Source organism: Mirounga leonina, unplaced genomic scaffold (genome assembly GCF_011800145.1).
Source record: "Mirounga leonina isolate KUSES-001 unplaced genomic scaffold, KU_Mleo_1.0 Mir_170, whole genome shotgun sequence".
NCBI classification, from domain to species: domain Eukaryota; kingdom Metazoa; phylum Chordata; class Mammalia; order Carnivora; family Phocidae; genus Mirounga; species Mirounga leonina.
The window spans coordinates 32,943,939-32,959,826 of record NW_023270433.1 but is presented as its reverse complement, the minus strand read 5'-3'; the positions used below and the strand labels follow the sequence as shown (position 1 = coordinate 32,959,826).

General features: G+C 51.1%; 1 protein-coding gene across 4 annotated transcripts in view; it reads left to right on the top strand.

Moving 5' to 3' along the window:
* Positions 1-15,888, top strand: part of CCDC180 (coiled-coil domain containing 180) — a 75,949-nt gene that overhangs the window by 7,710 nt on the left and 52,351 nt on the right. Inside the window, exons 4-14 of one of the 4 annotated variants that reach the window (XM_035016259.1) lie at positions 2,452-2,547; positions 3,788-3,835; positions 4,103-4,198; positions 5,718-5,908; positions 8,487-8,575; positions 9,560-9,672; positions 10,489-10,617; positions 10,721-10,831; positions 10,955-11,050; positions 12,823-12,986; positions 14,377-14,496. In XM_035016259.1, the coding sequence (XP_034872150.1) occupies positions 2,452-2,547; positions 3,788-3,835; positions 4,103-4,198; positions 5,718-5,908; positions 8,487-8,575; positions 9,560-9,672; positions 10,489-10,617; positions 10,721-10,831; positions 10,955-11,050; positions 12,823-12,986; positions 14,377-14,496 (1,253 nt within the window). Of the gene's footprint in view, positions 1-2,451; positions 2,548-3,302; positions 3,537-3,787; positions 4,199-5,717; positions 5,909-8,486; positions 8,576-9,559; positions 9,673-10,488; positions 10,618-10,720; positions 10,832-10,954; positions 11,051-12,822; positions 12,987-14,376; positions 14,497-15,888 lie in introns of those variants that run through there. The other 3 variants (XM_035016261.1, XM_035016260.1, XM_035016258.1) reach the window with 3 other exon arrangements.

Genomic DNA, 15,888 nt, shown 5'->3' with positions numbered 1-15,888 from the left:
ATTAAAACCACAATGAAACACTGCTACACATACACCAGAATGGCTAAAATAAAAAACACTGACAAGGCCAAATGTCAATGAGGATGTGGAGCAACTGGAACTTTATACACTGCTGAGGTGTAAATGCACACAACCACTTTCAAAAACTGTGGTAGTGTCTGCTAAAGATGGACTTACACATATTCTTTGACCCCAAAATTCCACTGTCTGGTAAATACCCAGCAGAAATGCCTACATATGTTCACCATGCTAAAGAATGGTCAGAGCATCCTGATTTGGTAGTTTTCTAAACTAGAAACAAACCAAATGTGCATCAATAATAGAAAAATAAAAAAATAATAGATAAATAAAACGGGGCATTTTTAAAATGATGGGATGCTATACAGAAGTAAAAATGAACTTACAGCCACATCCAAAAATGTTTGAAACTTTACAAACATTATGAAAGAAGTCTGACATAAAGGAGTATGTTCTGTATGATTCCATTTAAATGAAGTTCAGAAACAAGCAAAACTAATTCAGAAGTTAGAATATTTGTTATCCTTGGGGAAGAGAGGGCAGTGACTTGGGTAGATGAAGGGGCTCCTGGAGAGTTGGTAATGTTCTATTTCTTGGGGGTACTGGTTGCCAGGTGTGTTCCTTTTGGGTAGTTTATTAAACTGTATACCCTTATACTTTTTGGTATGTATGCTATGCTTCCACATGCAAATCCAATCAGTTTGATCCAGAATTTTTTTCTGGTTAGTACCAAGGCCAGGTGGCATAGCATTTCATTCAACACTCTGGAATTACATGACCTCTATTCATATCCTGGATCTAGCCACTTCCTATCTTGGAGATCTTGGCCAAGTTATTCACTCTCTGAGCTTCAGTTTCTTCATCTGTAAAATAGGCTTATTATGCTACCCTGAGTATAGTTATTAAGGGAATTAAATCCTCTCAATAAATATTAGCTCTTGTTGGTCCTTGTTGGTCTTCATTCTGTGGACTGTGGAGAAGATGGACAATGACCAGTGGAAGAGGAAGGAAAAGATGAGACTCTACTCAAGAGACATTTTTGGTGTGCATGGCTGAATCAGTCAGTAGAGCGTGTGACTCTTGATCTCAGGGTTGTGAGTTTGAGCCCCATGTTGGGTATAGAGATTGTTTAAAAATAAAATCTTAAAAGAAAAGAAAGATATTTTCAAGGTGAAGACTGAGGAGGAAGATATGATGGTAAGGTATAGAAATAGAGTCCAAAGACTTGGCTCCACTAAGGACCATTCCCTGTCTCTCGCCTCCTGTCCACCTCTAACATGGGACAGGGACTAACCAGGTGACCGCTGGCTGGTTAATCTTCTGGATATCACATTGCAGAGTTGGAAGGGCAATGCAAATGGCATCCAAAAGCCAAACACAAATTCCCATGTTTAATCCAAACTCAAACCCAAAGGCCCAGACTCAGGAGTTAAGGGAGGTAAATTCTCAGTGGTAAGACTATGGGTTATTTTTACATTCTCCCTGGAATATTTTTCTATTTTCTACAATAAGTGTGTCAGAACAAAACACTGTACATGATATATCCATGCCTACATATTTATATCCATATATGTAAAAAAATAAAGAACCCCCAGATTATAGATATGCCAGAAACTAGAATCTAGGCAACATCTGGACAGGGAAAACACTGTTTCTGATGTGCAAGGGCCAAGCCAACAGGGGGTCCTGGGACAAGACAGAGTATGGATGACTGCAAATCATTCCTGCACATTTCCTATTTTAGGGGTGGGTGGGTGGGGGGAGAGGGAGAGAGAGAATCCTAAGCAGGCTCCATGCCCATCTCGGAGCCCAACACAGGGCTCGATTCCACGACCCTGAGATCATGACCCCAGCCAAAATCAAGAGTCGGATGTTTAACGGACTGAGCCATCCAGATGCTCCCACATTTCCTAGTTTTTACTGTGTTTTTCACCCCTTCCCTCGTTATCTACACTTTTTTCTCTTTCCTGCTAAAATTAGTCCAACCTTCTGTTACAATATTTCACCTTGTTAATAAAACCCAGTGCCAAAGAAGGGGAATAAAAGGGTTTTCTATTCACTGTTTCTTAACTTCTGAAACTAGTCTGGATGGAATGATCACTTGTTGTAGGAAGTTGTACAAGGGTGCATTTACTAGCAACTGGAACAGAGATCTCTGCCGAGGGGAGGGATTTTCTGGGGAGTTGGGTACCTCACAAAATATAGGAAACCCTCAAGTCAGGTTCAGTGATAACCTCAGTGTCAGGTCTGGCCACGCGGGACTCTGGCTGGCTGTGTGGGAAAGAGACAAACTCTAGGAGGGTCAGACCAGGACATTCCAGGTAGTCGTGCATTTACCCAGGGAGCATTCACTGTGTCTGAATCACGTGCAAGACACTGTGTGAAGGGCAAGTGAAGCTGAATCAAAATTAGTGAGACATACCTGTCCTTCAGGAAACACCTACTCTGGATGTTCTGCACTCCTGTCTTTGCCGGCAACCAACATACAAGCACACCCAGAGAGAGGAGAGTGGACAGGGGGTGAGGAACGTGAGTGGCTGGGACACTTGTCCCTGGTAGTGGAAGGCTGGAAGGCTCTGGGAGGTGTGAAGAAAGAGGAGCAGGCTGAGGGGGCAGGGGGCATAGGCAGGAAGAGTGGAGAGCTTGCTGAAGCAGGGAGGGGCAAGGTGGGAGCCAGACGCGGGGGCCTCTGTGGTCATCCAGGACTGTGAGTTGGGTTTGGCAGGGGCGGCAGAGTTGGCGGGGCAGTGGCGGGGGCGGGGGGGGGGCGGGTACTTCTGAGCCGGAGAGAGGGCAGGTCTGAGCGGTATTTTAGGAGGGTTATGTGGCAGTGGTGGGAGGATGAATGGAACTCAGAGTCCCAGAAAATAGTCTTTTCATCATAATTCCATACAAGCCTGAGGCCTCAATTCGGAGCCCTTCAACCATGTAATCTGAGAAAGAGATGGTCTTCTTTAGAGACGCGTTCAACTTCCTACTTAGAGCCAAGCACTGTGTTGATATTGCCCGCAGAGGTTGGTTTTAACCAAGCAAAGAAGAGGGGATGGATTTTCTTGACTACCATGGCTCGGAGTTACATCTGTCTCCTTCAGTTTTCAGAACAATTAGTGCGCGGCTCTGGACGCCCCTGACAGCCCCGAGGCGCCCCCTTGCACTGGCAGGGAGGGAACGGGTTCCTAACAGTTTCACTGCTGCGGGTGGGGCGCTCCGGGCGCTCCGGGCTATCTCCTCCCACCTCCCACCTCCCACCTCCCACCTCCGACAGGAAGTGAGGGCGGGGCTAGCGGGGCTCCCGCCCCTCGCGTTGCCCTGGAGACCAAGCGCGTCCCGTTGCAGTGGAGCCTGGAAGGGCCCTGGCTGACTTGAGTGGTGGTGCCTTCTTGCAGGTGGGGCGCCGGGCCTACCTCCATCGCCCGGGCTTAGAGGGGAGGGCCGGGGACTGCCCCCACCACCCTCTCCTCTGTAGGCCGGCGGGGCTGGTGGCACGAGAGGAGCCTGCTGCGTCTTCTCCGCATACAGTAGGTGCCTAATTAGCATGGCCAGAGTCAGCCTGCTCCCTCCCTCCACTACCCCCTCTCTGTCCACTCGTGGCGGGGAGTAGCGGAGGGGGTAGTCAGGGGTCCATGAACCATGTTCAGCTCCAGGTTGGGGGTTCAAGGCCAGCTTGAAATCTGAACTGACACCTTGGGCACGTTGACTTTCCCAGGAGAGCTTGGGAGGGTGAAACACAAAACAATAACCATTTATTATTATTCTTTACCCCCTCAAGTCCCTTTCGGATTTGCACCCTGCTTGGCTGGAAGAGCCAGCCTTCTCTGTGAGTTCTATTCTTGCCTGAGGTTTGTTTCCTTTTTGCTTCTTTGCCCCTCTCCTCTTTTTTGTTTAAAATGAAAACCCTGATGCCTGAGACGAGCCCCATGCTTTCTCTCAGAGCAGGAGGGTGGGGGTGGGGGTGGGCGTTGCCTGGGTGGGCCTTGTCCTAGGCGGAGGACTTGTCCTGGGGGTGCAGGCATCAGTTTCTCAACCTCGGTCGGAATGGAGACCAAACCCCAGACAGGATTCCTGGACAATGAATTCCCAACAGGGTCGTTCAGCCGGCGGTCAAGCCAAGATGTCCTCAGTGGGGAAGGTGACCCAGGTTCCCAGCGGGAAACTCTACCAGCAGATCTTCGAGGCTGAGGTAGGTCTGTCCCTCTGTCACCCCCTTCCCTCTCCTCCCCAAACTTCCCTCCCTCTGAAGGCTTTTTTGCCTGGAAATCCAATGAAATAAGGCTTTGAAATTCCTTCGATTTTAAAAATAATTCTTACTGGTTCTTAAAACATAGGAATACAAAATTGGAATGTCTATTCTTAAAAATTAAAAAATTTACATTAAAATTTTAACTTAATTAAATTTAATTCAAACTTAAATTATTCAGAAATAGCCAGAATTAACCAATGGATGTCTTGGGACCTTTTTCTATGCACAAAAGGATTTCTAATTTTTTCAATTTAAAAATGGGCTTGATTCTATACCAGTGTCTTGAAACCTGCTTTTTCCCTGTTAATGGTATCACACGGACCTTCCCCATGTCAAGGGACATTCATGTACTGCCTAGTTGTTAATCTTGGACTTCCCATCATGTATTAAAGTAATACCCTCTTGACAACCATATAGGTTGCTGGAATTGCCTTGATGTCTATAAAAAACACAGACAAGAACAATATCTTACTGTACTGCTTATTTAAAAGGGATTTTCGTTCCTACTTTGAGCTCTGAATAATGCTCTCTGTAGAAGGCTTGGAAATTATACAAGTATAAGGAAACCAAAGAAACAAATGACTCACATGATCCAGCTGCCTGGAAGCAACACACCATTCTTAACAGTTAGCACACTTTCTCCGGGTCATTTTTCTATGAGTTTAAAATTTTGAGATCCTATTGTATAATTTTGGTTATAATTTTTAATTTATGCTTTTTATTGATATGTTTATGGTCTATCATAAGCGTTTCCCTGTGTCATAAAAAATCCTTTGTAAGTCGGGGCACCTGGGTGGCTCAGTCGTTAAGCATCTGCCTTCAGCTCAGGTCATGGTCCCAGGGTCGTGGGATCGAGCCCCACATCGGGCTCCCTGCTCCGCGGGAAGCCTGCTTCTCCCTCTCCCACTCCCCCTGCTTGTGTTGCCTCTCTTGCTGTGTCTCTCTGTGTCAAGTAAATGGATAAAATCTTTTTTTTTTAAAGATTTATTTATTTATTTGAGAGAGCGAGAATGAGAGAGAGAGAGAGAGTACATGAGAGGGGGGAGGGTTAGAAGGAGAAGCAGGCTCCTCGCCGAGCAGGGAGCCCTATGCGGGACTCGATCCAGGGACTCCAGGATCATGACCGGAGCTGAAGGCAGTCGCTTAACCAACTGAGCCACTCAGGCGCCCCGTAAATGGATAAAATCTTAAAAAAAAAAAAAAAATCCTTTGTAAGTCTCATTCTCAATAAATGCCTAACATTCCATTGAAGGGACATACTGAGTTTACTCAACCAGTCCTCTATAATTGGACAGGCCCATTTTTCTAATTCCTTGTGATTACAAAAGATGCTGGGCCTCCCTGCAATGTGCCTTCCTGCTGGCAAGTTCCCCCGTGACCTTATAAGACTGCAGGGTCAGGCCAGGGTGCTGGGGAGCCTGCAGCTCTGACCCCTCACTGGGATCTTTTGTGGATTCAGGCACAGCTGGTCCGCTCTCTGGTAGCCTCCAGGAAGCGTGCCTTGGACAGGTCTATGACCCCCAAGAATGGCAGGAAGCCCTTGATGAAGAAGATGGATATTCCTGAAGGAGAGATGATGTCTGCCCGGCAGCAGAAGTGGGCACACAGCCTACCCAATGACTGGGTCACAGAAAACCCTGTTCTCTACAGGTAGGTCCTGCGGTCCCCACCGCCCTGCCACACACTGGGCGTGATATGTGAGAGTCTTCAAAAACTCAGACAGATCTCACACAAAATGAGTGCCAGGTAGGAATGAAGTCCCAGGTACCTCCTCTGAAAGAGGTACTTTGCAGGACTCTGTGCTGCTCCCTTCCTTCCTTTCCCCCTCCACCCCCCCGCCAATAATGATTGATTGAGTGCCTAGGGCCAGGTACTGGTTTGGGATCCCACCCTCCCAGAACTTGAAGCCTTGATAGTAAATAAATAAGCAAGTCCCCCCAAAGGTGGGAAGACTCTGACCCAGAGGATGAGCGGTGGTGCAGAAGTCAGGAAAGCCCCAGATGAAGGGCTGCACCTGCGACCAGAGGATGAGGGGAGGGATGCATGGGGCAAGGCTCTGAGGCAGGAAGGGCTTGGTCCCCTCCAGAAGGCCAAAGAAGTCAGTGGGCCTGGGGGAGAGGGGCGGGAGATGAGGCTAGGAGAGGCCTGCTGACCACAGTCAGGATTTTGGACTACTGAAGTGAGCAACTGATTTGCCTTTTGAAGGCCTTCTGGCTGCTGTGTGCGGAATGTGGGGAGTATGCCATTTCAGCTCCCTGAGCTCAGACTCCTCAAGCAGGGAAAAAGGAAAGAAAGGGACAAGGAGAGGCTGCATCTACCTCACCGGGGCGCCGGGGAGAATGTAGCAGGAGCTGAGCGTCCCTTGGCTCTGCAAGCTCAACACAAGCCACAAACCCTTCTCTGGTCTGGGACTCTGAAGGGGAAGTCAGCCTTTCTCAACCTGCCCTTGTTTTCCCTTTCACCTGCTTTCGGGCAGAGATTGACCCAACGCTGGGTAAAGGGCTCTGCCCCAACCTATCTTTGACTTTTCCCAGGGAAATCTCCCCTGAGGCTTCTTTTTCTTTTTTCCTTCTTTCTTTCTTTCTTTTTTTTTAAGATTTTATTTGAGAGAAAGAGAGATAGTGAGAGAGAGAGAACATGAGCAGGGGGAGCAGTGGAGGGAGAGGGAAAAGCAGGCTTCCCGTGGAGCAGGGAGCCCAATGCCAGGCTCAATCCCAGGACCCTGGGATCATGACCAGAGCCGAAGGCAGACACCAAACCGACCGAGCCACCCAGGCGCCCCTCCCCTGAGGCTTCTGACCCTCAGCACCCTTAACTGCCTCCAGAGGGGTAAACCCACTGGCCACCCAAGCCCAGACTGGAGGTCAATGTTCTCTAGCCCCTGTGCTGATGCCAAGTGCAGGGGTCCAGAGGCACAGATGGCAGGGGCCGGTCGATGCTACCCCTACTTCCCAGGAGGATGGTCTTGCAGGAGGGTCTAAGCCCCCTCTCAGCTGACCTGAGAGTCACCTGTGCCTCCCAAGGGTCCCCTCTTCCCCAGGGTTTAGCCACCCACTATGCCGATAACCAGATCAGTCAGGAGCTCTTAGCCCCTACAGGACAGTGTTTTAGGAAAGGCACTTCTCATGGAGGGTGCTGGCCTTGTGCTGTGCTTGCTTCCTGGGACAGACAGACAAAGCTAGGTCTGCCCTGGACAGAGATCCAGAGGACAACCTGCTAAGCTCTGCCACCCTCAGATGACTAGGGTCACTAACTCAGCAATGGCGTCTCTCTTGTCCCCTTCTTGAAAATTCAGCCAGCCAAAGCCAGCCAATTTGTGTGTTCCTTCAGCCAGGGCAGGGCCTCTGGGTGAGTGGAAGAGGAGCCCAGTGGAGGGATAGATCAGCACCAATGTAAACCAAGTCCTTGGGTCAAGTGGCCAAGCCATCGGCATTCCTGTAGTCAGAGCACCCAGACTTCCATGGGCATCTGATTGACAAGGTTGAAAGACCCACCTCTGGAGGGTCAGCCCAGGCTGGTAAGGCTGCAGTGAGGACTGCATGAGAAATGACTACAAAGCACCACACGTGTGGGGGCCCTGAGGAATGGCAGGTGTCATTGAGACCTGTTGCATTTCTGTGCTGCTTTGTCCTGTGGACAGTGCATTCAGGGATTTTTATTCCAAAGCTAAGGTCATGCTCACCCACCCTGCTCCTCCCACTGAGATAGTTTGTCCTGGGGTTTCAGCTTTCTCCTCCCACCCCCAAACTCCATGGACCATGGACCTTGGCCTCACACATGTGGGTCTGGGAGTCTCAGCTCTGCTTTGTACAGTGACTTCTTTAAGCCCCTTCCCCTGTCCTGGACAGTGGGGTTACCCCAAATGCCTCACAGGATGGGTTGCTGAAGGAGTAAATGCTGAGTGCTTAGCACCGGCCTGGCTTTCCCAGGCTGGTTACGCCCCTTCCAGTCCTCAGTGTCCCCATGTGGAAGTGGCTCTTGCCTACTACCCACATGTGGTTTGCAGCCAGAGCAGAAGCAGACCCTGATTCCTTGTCTAGGGACCATCGTGCCTGCTGGCAGCAGATGGTTGTTGAGAGACTGGCATGGCCTTGGGGCTGTCAGGATGGGGTGGGCCTGGGTTATCACCAATATCCAGGGTCCCTCTGAGGACTCCCTTGTGTGCCAGAGCTGCCCTGGTGTGGGGGAGTGGGCTGGGGGTTTACTGTTTCTTCTGCTTGTGCCTCAGGGAAAAGGAAATAATCAAGAAGAAAAAAGCTCAAGAAAGTGAGAGCACCATTGCCGCCCGCGAGGTCCGGGGCCTCATGGACACCATCGGTGAGCCTCTGTTCAACCGTGAGGGCAGGCCCGGCTCTCTCCCCTTGGCCTCCTTCCCTCAGCCTCCTCCCCTGAGCCTCCAGCCCTGGGCCTTCTCCTCAACAGGGAGCTGGGGAGGGGGCAAGGGGCTCTGCACACTCAGCATTTACCGATGAAAATCAGTTGGGAACGGATTTTTTTTTTACTGCAGTTTCACAAGAGGATTTCAATCTACATTGTCTTCCTTTATACTGTGGAGGAAGGCTCTTTTTCTTTATGATTAAAAAAATAATACATGCTCACTCTAAGTAATCCCTACACCCAACGTGGGTTCAAACTTACAATAGGCACCCCCTAATATACACTTACTGTGGAAAAACAAAGGAAGGAGATAAGCAGAAAGTAAAAAGTCTCCCTTCACAATAACACTGCCTCCTCCCGAGAATGGCCCCCACCGTGAAACCACATGGGACATACAATATCTAGGTTCCCACATAGATTCAGGGGACAGCAGAGCACAGGGCAGGAATGCAGACCCTAGAGCAGACGGCCTACATCCAAACCCCTGCTCAGGCCATGTCTGAGCGTCCTCACTTGTAAAATGGGGCTGATGAAATAGAACCCGCCTCTCGGCCTCTTCAGGAGTGGTGATTGAGTTAGAACAATGCCTGGTACATGGTAAGTGCTATATAAGTGTTGGTTATTCATATTTGTATATATATGTGCTTCTATAAAACTTTTTAAAAAACATAACTTGTCCCATTCTATATGTCCCATTTGGATACTTTCTGGCATTTAAATGTAGATGAGAGATTTCATTCCTTATAGCACTTAGGGATCACCTCTGTCTTTTCTCTTTTTCCTTAAGTCTGTGACACTGTGGCCTGGTTTTGGGGTCCATCTCCTGAGCCAAGGCACTTTCTGCCTTGCTGACTTCTTCTGGGTGCTCTGCCCTTGCTTTGAAGCTCTGAGGACAGCCCCCTCACCTCTGTTGTTCTCCCTCAGTTCCCCAGAGGCCCTGCACCACCACCCTTGGCACCGCGGGAATGGACTCCAAGAGGCGGGGCTACGAGAGTGCTCTGGGGAGCTTTAAGGAGGAGATTGCTCAGATTGGGATGGTGAGAGTCCTCCCTCTCCCCCCTTCTGTTCCTGGGCCATTCCCAAGCCGGGCTTGTCACCGCACCCACCCCCCCTCCCCTGCCCCGGCTCAGAGGTCCTGAGTGGCTCACCAGTGGTGTAGACGGAATCAGGGTAGCCATGTTTGAGTGTCCATTATGAGTGCTCGAGATGAGCACAACTTCTAAGTCAGGTACCATTATTACTCCTACTCTGCAGGTGAGGCCCAAAAAGTCTTGCCTGACTTGGCACATAGGGGGCCAGGTGGGAACCGGACTCCAGAGCTGATGCCAAAGCCCAGACCTTGAGCTCCCTGCTCAGTCCTGCTAGGGCATGCTGGTCTTCCCACCCCCTGCCAGTCGTCACCTCACTCATCCGTCCCATCTGTACATGAGCTCTACTTTCGCCTATGGCTCTGTGGCTTTGGTCATGCAGCATAACTGAGCCTCAGTTTCCTCATCAGAAGTAAACTCGGAATTCTTTCACTGGGCACTTCTTTAATGAATATTTGCTGAGCCCCAACCAGGGACCAGGCCTGAGGTCAGTACCTACTCCAGACCAAGAGAGTCTGAGGACGAGGGCTCAGCCCGGAGTGCAGTGCCCAGCACGTGGCCCATGACCGATGGAATGGGGCTTGCCCTTGTGCTCTGGCTGTGAATGAATTCGTGAATCCTAGTGCCTTAGTTCTAGGGAATGATGATCAGTTTCAAGGCAGGACGACAGCAGGCACTTCCCCATCACAGGTTCGGGGTGGGAGGAAGGGCCGGGCTCTCTGGTGGCATTGATACCATGGCCGTTGCCCTACTGGCCCGTTTTAGGAAATGGAACCTTTCATCTTGGAGCCAGGAACTCTTCTTTTAAAAAAGCTGGCCGAGTCGGATGAAGACATTGACCGGCTCTTCAAAAAGGTGGAAAGTGACACCAACCTCGAAGACTACACCATCCAAGTAGGGGTTCCCTTGTGGCCACGCCTGCCCCACCCGGGTCCTGCTCCTTCCCTTGCAGCCCATCTGTCCTCCCAGCCTCCCTGACCCAGGCTTCTTGGCATAGACCCTGTTGGAGCTGTGGGATCAGGTGGCTGAGAAGTTCCAGTTCCAGAAGCAGGGGATCAAGGAGCTGGATGAGGCCCTGTACGAGGCCGAGTTCTCCCGGGCAGATAAAGTGAGTTGGCCTGCACGTGGGCTTGTGGTGATTTTCACCTGTGGGATTTGTGAGGCATCGTCTGTGTCCTTTTAGGTTTCCAGGAAAAGAGAGTCGCTAACAATGGCAACTTGTTGTTTCTAGCTCAAAGGTGTGTTGAAGAAATATGTGGAAATCATAGAGAAAACTTCCTACCTCATGCAGCCCGAAGTGTACAGGCTGATAAATAAGGAAGCCATGGTGAGTGGTTTGCATGTGCAGGGGATCAGCCCCCAGATAGAGCAGGACCTGAGGATGCCCCAGAGCCTGGTGTCACAGGAACGAATGTTTTCTCATGGGTCACATTTCCAGGTAACTCAGGTTGGTCACTTGGGTTCTGAACCAGAGTTTTTGTTAAGTATTTTCAATAGAAATCTTTCCAAATTACATGGCACCCATCCCTGCTGTCTTAATCCCAGTGACCTAGCACAGTGTCCCTGGTTTGAGCACAGATGTATTTTACGAGCACGCCTGGGCCCTGTCTCAGCTTACCATGTGCAGTGCAGTAGGTGCTAGATGATGGGGCTGTCCTGCTCTCCAGGTGCTTTGTGCCCTCCTAAGTGACTCCAGCCTGCTCTGTTTTTCTAGTGGTTCTTGTCTGCCTTCCTGCTGGCTGCCAGTGTCTGTTATTAAAGCATGCTCTTTCTCCTGGCTCTTCCCCACTGCTTCCCTCTCCACACCCCACCCTTGCCCAGCTGCTTTCTTTGGGTGTAGAAAACAAAAAATTCAAGGTTCTGCACCTTGGAGTCCTGGACAAAGCACAGACAGGGAACGGGCACAGACCTCCCTCTCCACTGCCCAGACACACAAGCTCCCGACGTCATTCTGCTCCGGCACCTGGAACTCCCTGTCCATAAAATGGGGATCACGATCCTTAAACGCCAATACTTATTGGGGGCAGGGGGGTAAAAGACGGCTCAGCAGTGGCCGCAGTTGTTTGAGACAAGCAAGAGTCCCTAACTTTTATCCATTTGCTCTATTTGGGGGGTGGTCAGAGTTAGCAGCGACCTGGGGATGTTTCATTGTTTGACTTCCACACCCTTATTATACTCATTATAACAATTGGCACTCGCTCCTTACTCCATGTGCATTTATCTCATTTAATTTCACAAAATCCCTAGGCTGCCAATAACATTATCTTCGTATTATGGCTGCAGAATTGGAGGTTGAGGAAAAACCTGCTGGTGCCCCCCCAGCTAGGAAGTATAGCTGGCGACACCCCTCAGGTTCCAGTGAAAATTGTTACTGGAATTTCTGCCAGTTGAGCTTTGTTCTCACCCTTGCGCCAGGGTGGCGCCTCGAGGGCTTTGGGCAGCTATGGAGACATTTGGCTGTTGCACACCTCGGGGGCATGGGAGAGACTGCTCTCATAAAGGGGGCAGGCTACCAAGTAGCAGAACAGTGTCACACAATGAAGAATTGTCCCCACCACTGCCATGCCAAGGATGCCTAGGGGAGGGTCACTGGGAGGACTGAGGAAGAATGTCCTAGCTCTGGCCTCATTTGGTAATTGGGTCTTCTCATCACAACCATATGTAACTGATCCCTGATGGCATGAGCACTCTGCTTTTGGAACAAATTTATTAAAAAAAAAAAAAAAGAACAAACAGTTAAAGAGTAAGAGCCCACGAGAGTGCTCATCTCCAGTGAACTAAAATCGGCTACTTTAACGATCTGATATGGTCTTGGGGCTGGGTTGAAGGTACATGGTTAAGTCAGGGGTCATAGGTAAGCCTTCAGGAAAGACCCCTGTCACTGTCCATGGCCGCTCAGCCCCAGGCAACTGCGTTGAGTGCCCAGTGACCCCTCAATGCCCCTCAGATGCTGCCTCTGCCCTACTCGGCCCCGCTGCGCCCCAGGCCCTCTGCCTGCACCTCACCTGGCCCCCCTTCCCACTATCCCTCTCCAGCTGAGCCTTGCTCTGAGCTTGGCGAGCCCCCGCCTCGTGTAGAGCCTGCCTGCCTGTACCACAGGTCATAAACCAAGCCCTACTGGGCAACCGGAGGGCCATCGCCCAGCTGTTCATCAACCTCATGGAGGCTACGCTGCAGCAGGAGCTGGAGAGCCACCGTCACTGGCAGGGCCTGGTGGACGCCTGGAAGGCTCTCAAGAAGCAGGCCCTGGTGCAGAGTTTCAGGTCCGTGACTGCCCGCTCTGCCCACAGCTCTTCCCCAGACCCACCTGGGAGGCCGGCTCAGCAGGCCGGTGGCCCCGCCCTCCCTTATTGTCAGGACTCCAGAGTGCTGCTCTTCTTCTGGGGGTAAAAATATATGCTTCTTCTTCCTCTTTTATTTTTTTTCAAGTCACAGTAGATCAAAGTATAAAGAAGAAATTTAAAATCACCAGTAATCTCTCGTCGTAGGGAGAAGCACAGCTGATATTTTGGTATATTTCCTCTCAAGCTTTTTTAGACCCACACTGCATATGTCGCCTTGTATCTTAATTTTCTTCATAAACATTAGCACGTAAGCATTTTCTGAGCCCAGTACAAATTGTTTGAAAACATCAGGCTGATTATCTGCCCAGTTTCCACTCTACTGCTACACATAACCCTGTGTCACTGGGCCAAGGAGAATGGGAGTCCCTCAGGCTTTGATACCTCCTGCCCTCTGGTATCGAGGTTCACCTCGGGGAGGGAGGGAGAAGGCCCATCTCCGTGCTGCCTCCGCCAGGTGGCCCTTTGGTTAATACTGACACAAGGATCCTGCAGCTCCTGGCCAACAAGCAAGGCTTTCTTTTGCTTGCTGGGCAGAGATGTCTGAGGATGCCTAAGAATGTCTGTCCGTCTGTGCTGTGGGTCTGCGGATGGGAGGCCCATCTGAACACCTGAATTTCCAGATGAGAACACCAGAGTCTGATACCAGGGATGGAAGAGAAGTGTACTGAGACCTGGCTCCACCTGTACTTTCCCTGTGACCTTGATCAAGCACTTGAACGTAGTAGAGCTTTTCTTTCCTTACACAGAGCAGGCACGATGATGGGCCAGCATTAGGGTTTCAGTGATGATCAAGATGCTATATGGAAAGTGACTGGTCGGGGCCTGGGCCTGGAGGTTGTTACAAATGTCAATAATCACCAACAGTGATGTCAGGAGCTGACATTTACGGGGCATTTCCCCTGAGCCAGGCTTGGTGCTAGGGGCTTTGCTTGCAGTATCTTACTGGGTCCTTATAGGTACTCTTCATTAGCTCGATTACAGACAAGGAAACAGATTCACAGGAGGGGAGTGACTCGCCCAAGGTCATAGAGCTGGCAGGCAGGAGTCGGGACCCACACTGAGATCTCTGCCTGTTGGTCCCATGCTCTTAGTGCCAGAGTCTCACTGGCAGCCCTGTGGTTCTTCTCTCCCACCTCGCACCCTCCCTCCTCTCATCATTGTCCCAGTGGCCCCCGATGGGGAGGAAGCAGCTGGAGTGGTGTAAGGGTGCTTAGGTTCTGAATGTTCTTACCACGAGTCTCATCCCCTCTCTCCCATCTGCCCTGCCCCTCCTCTCCTCTCTATGGTGCCAACGCATCTGGACACCCAGTGAGTTCATGGCCAGTGAGAGGATCCGGACTCCTCCAGCTGTGAAGAAGGAGATGGAGAGCATGCTGAAGAACCAGAAAGCCCTGCAGCAAAAGCGGCTGGAGCATCTCCGCACCATCTGGTATGCTGGGAGGGGGCTCCAGCGAGGGATGCTATGGGGGAGGCAGGCACAGTCCTCAGCATTGACCATTCTCCTGGGGCATCCTCCAGGCCAGGCCAGCTCCTTGTTCCCTAGTCCTGTGCCATCCACCTGGGCCCACGTTCTGGGGCATTCCAGCCCCAGTGACAACAAAGAACATGACTGGGCCAAAAAACTTGGAAGGAGGCATTGGCAAAGGGGGGCAGGGTGAGCGGGGGAGGAGGGGCCAGGTTCAGGGGTTGGACTTTTTCCCAAGAGCTGGTGGGGAGCAGAGTGGCTCCATCAGCCTTGCAGTTTGGAGGGCGAGCTGGAGGGTCTGAGGCTGGAGCCTGGAGGTCAGTGAGGGGGCTGCTGCCATCAGAGAGGGAACCTGTTAGAGGCTGTGCACGCTCCCCTCAACCCTGGGCTCACCCAGCTCTGATCCCATAGTAAGCTGTTTGGTGAGGCGCACAGTGAATGTCCTAGACCCTGGAAGCCCACTGCCTGGGGATCCTATAGCATCCACTCTGAGCAGCAGGACGGAGCCTGCGTGGCCCTGAAAGTGGAGAAGCTTCATGTGCTGGGAGATGCTCCTCCTCTTCCAGTGTACCTTGGTTCCTCCCACCCCTAACCCTGGTAACCCAGGCTTACCTGCTTGTCTCCCCACCACAGAGCCAAAGTTCTCCTAGGATACCAATGACAATTAGAACCCCACACAATCTCCCCCAGGGCAGGCACTTTTTCATGCAGGTGCAAAATTAACAAGGTGGATAAAAATCTCAACATAAGGTAAAGTGCTTTTCTTGTTTTCTGTAACTCCACTGTTTCCGACTGAGTCCCTGTTTACTAAACTGGGCCAAACTCAATCTTTCTTGGGGTTGTATCCATCGAGGTGAAGCCGTGAATCCCCATCCATCACAGGCCCGGTGAAGGGGTCTGTTCCTCTGTATTTGATCCACCCACATGCCCTGGGGCAGCTGCTGCAGCAACCTTGAGGAGGCTACTCTGCACCCCTGTGGCCTCACACCCAGGCAGCTGTTTCACTCTGGGTACCTGGGTCTTACACCTGCCCCCCCAACCCCGGGCCTTCGACCAGGAAGGAGGACCCAGGTTGCTACTGCCAGGCAACCGCAGTCCTCTCTGTCCGCCCCCAGCTCCCTTCTGCTGGGTGAGGAGAGAGCCCTGGTCCTCCACTCTCAGCTGCCAGCCCAGCTCCCCTCCCCAGGGCTCCCGGCCCACTCCCGCCAAGGCTTCCCCTCCCCAGTGCTCTAGGCTCTCCTGAAAACTTAGATTTTGAGAACAAAATCCAGAAAGATTTCTAGGCTGCTCGCTTTTCTACCCTGCCATATCCCTCACACCAGCTGTGAACACTGGGCTGGCTGGCTACCTGCCTGA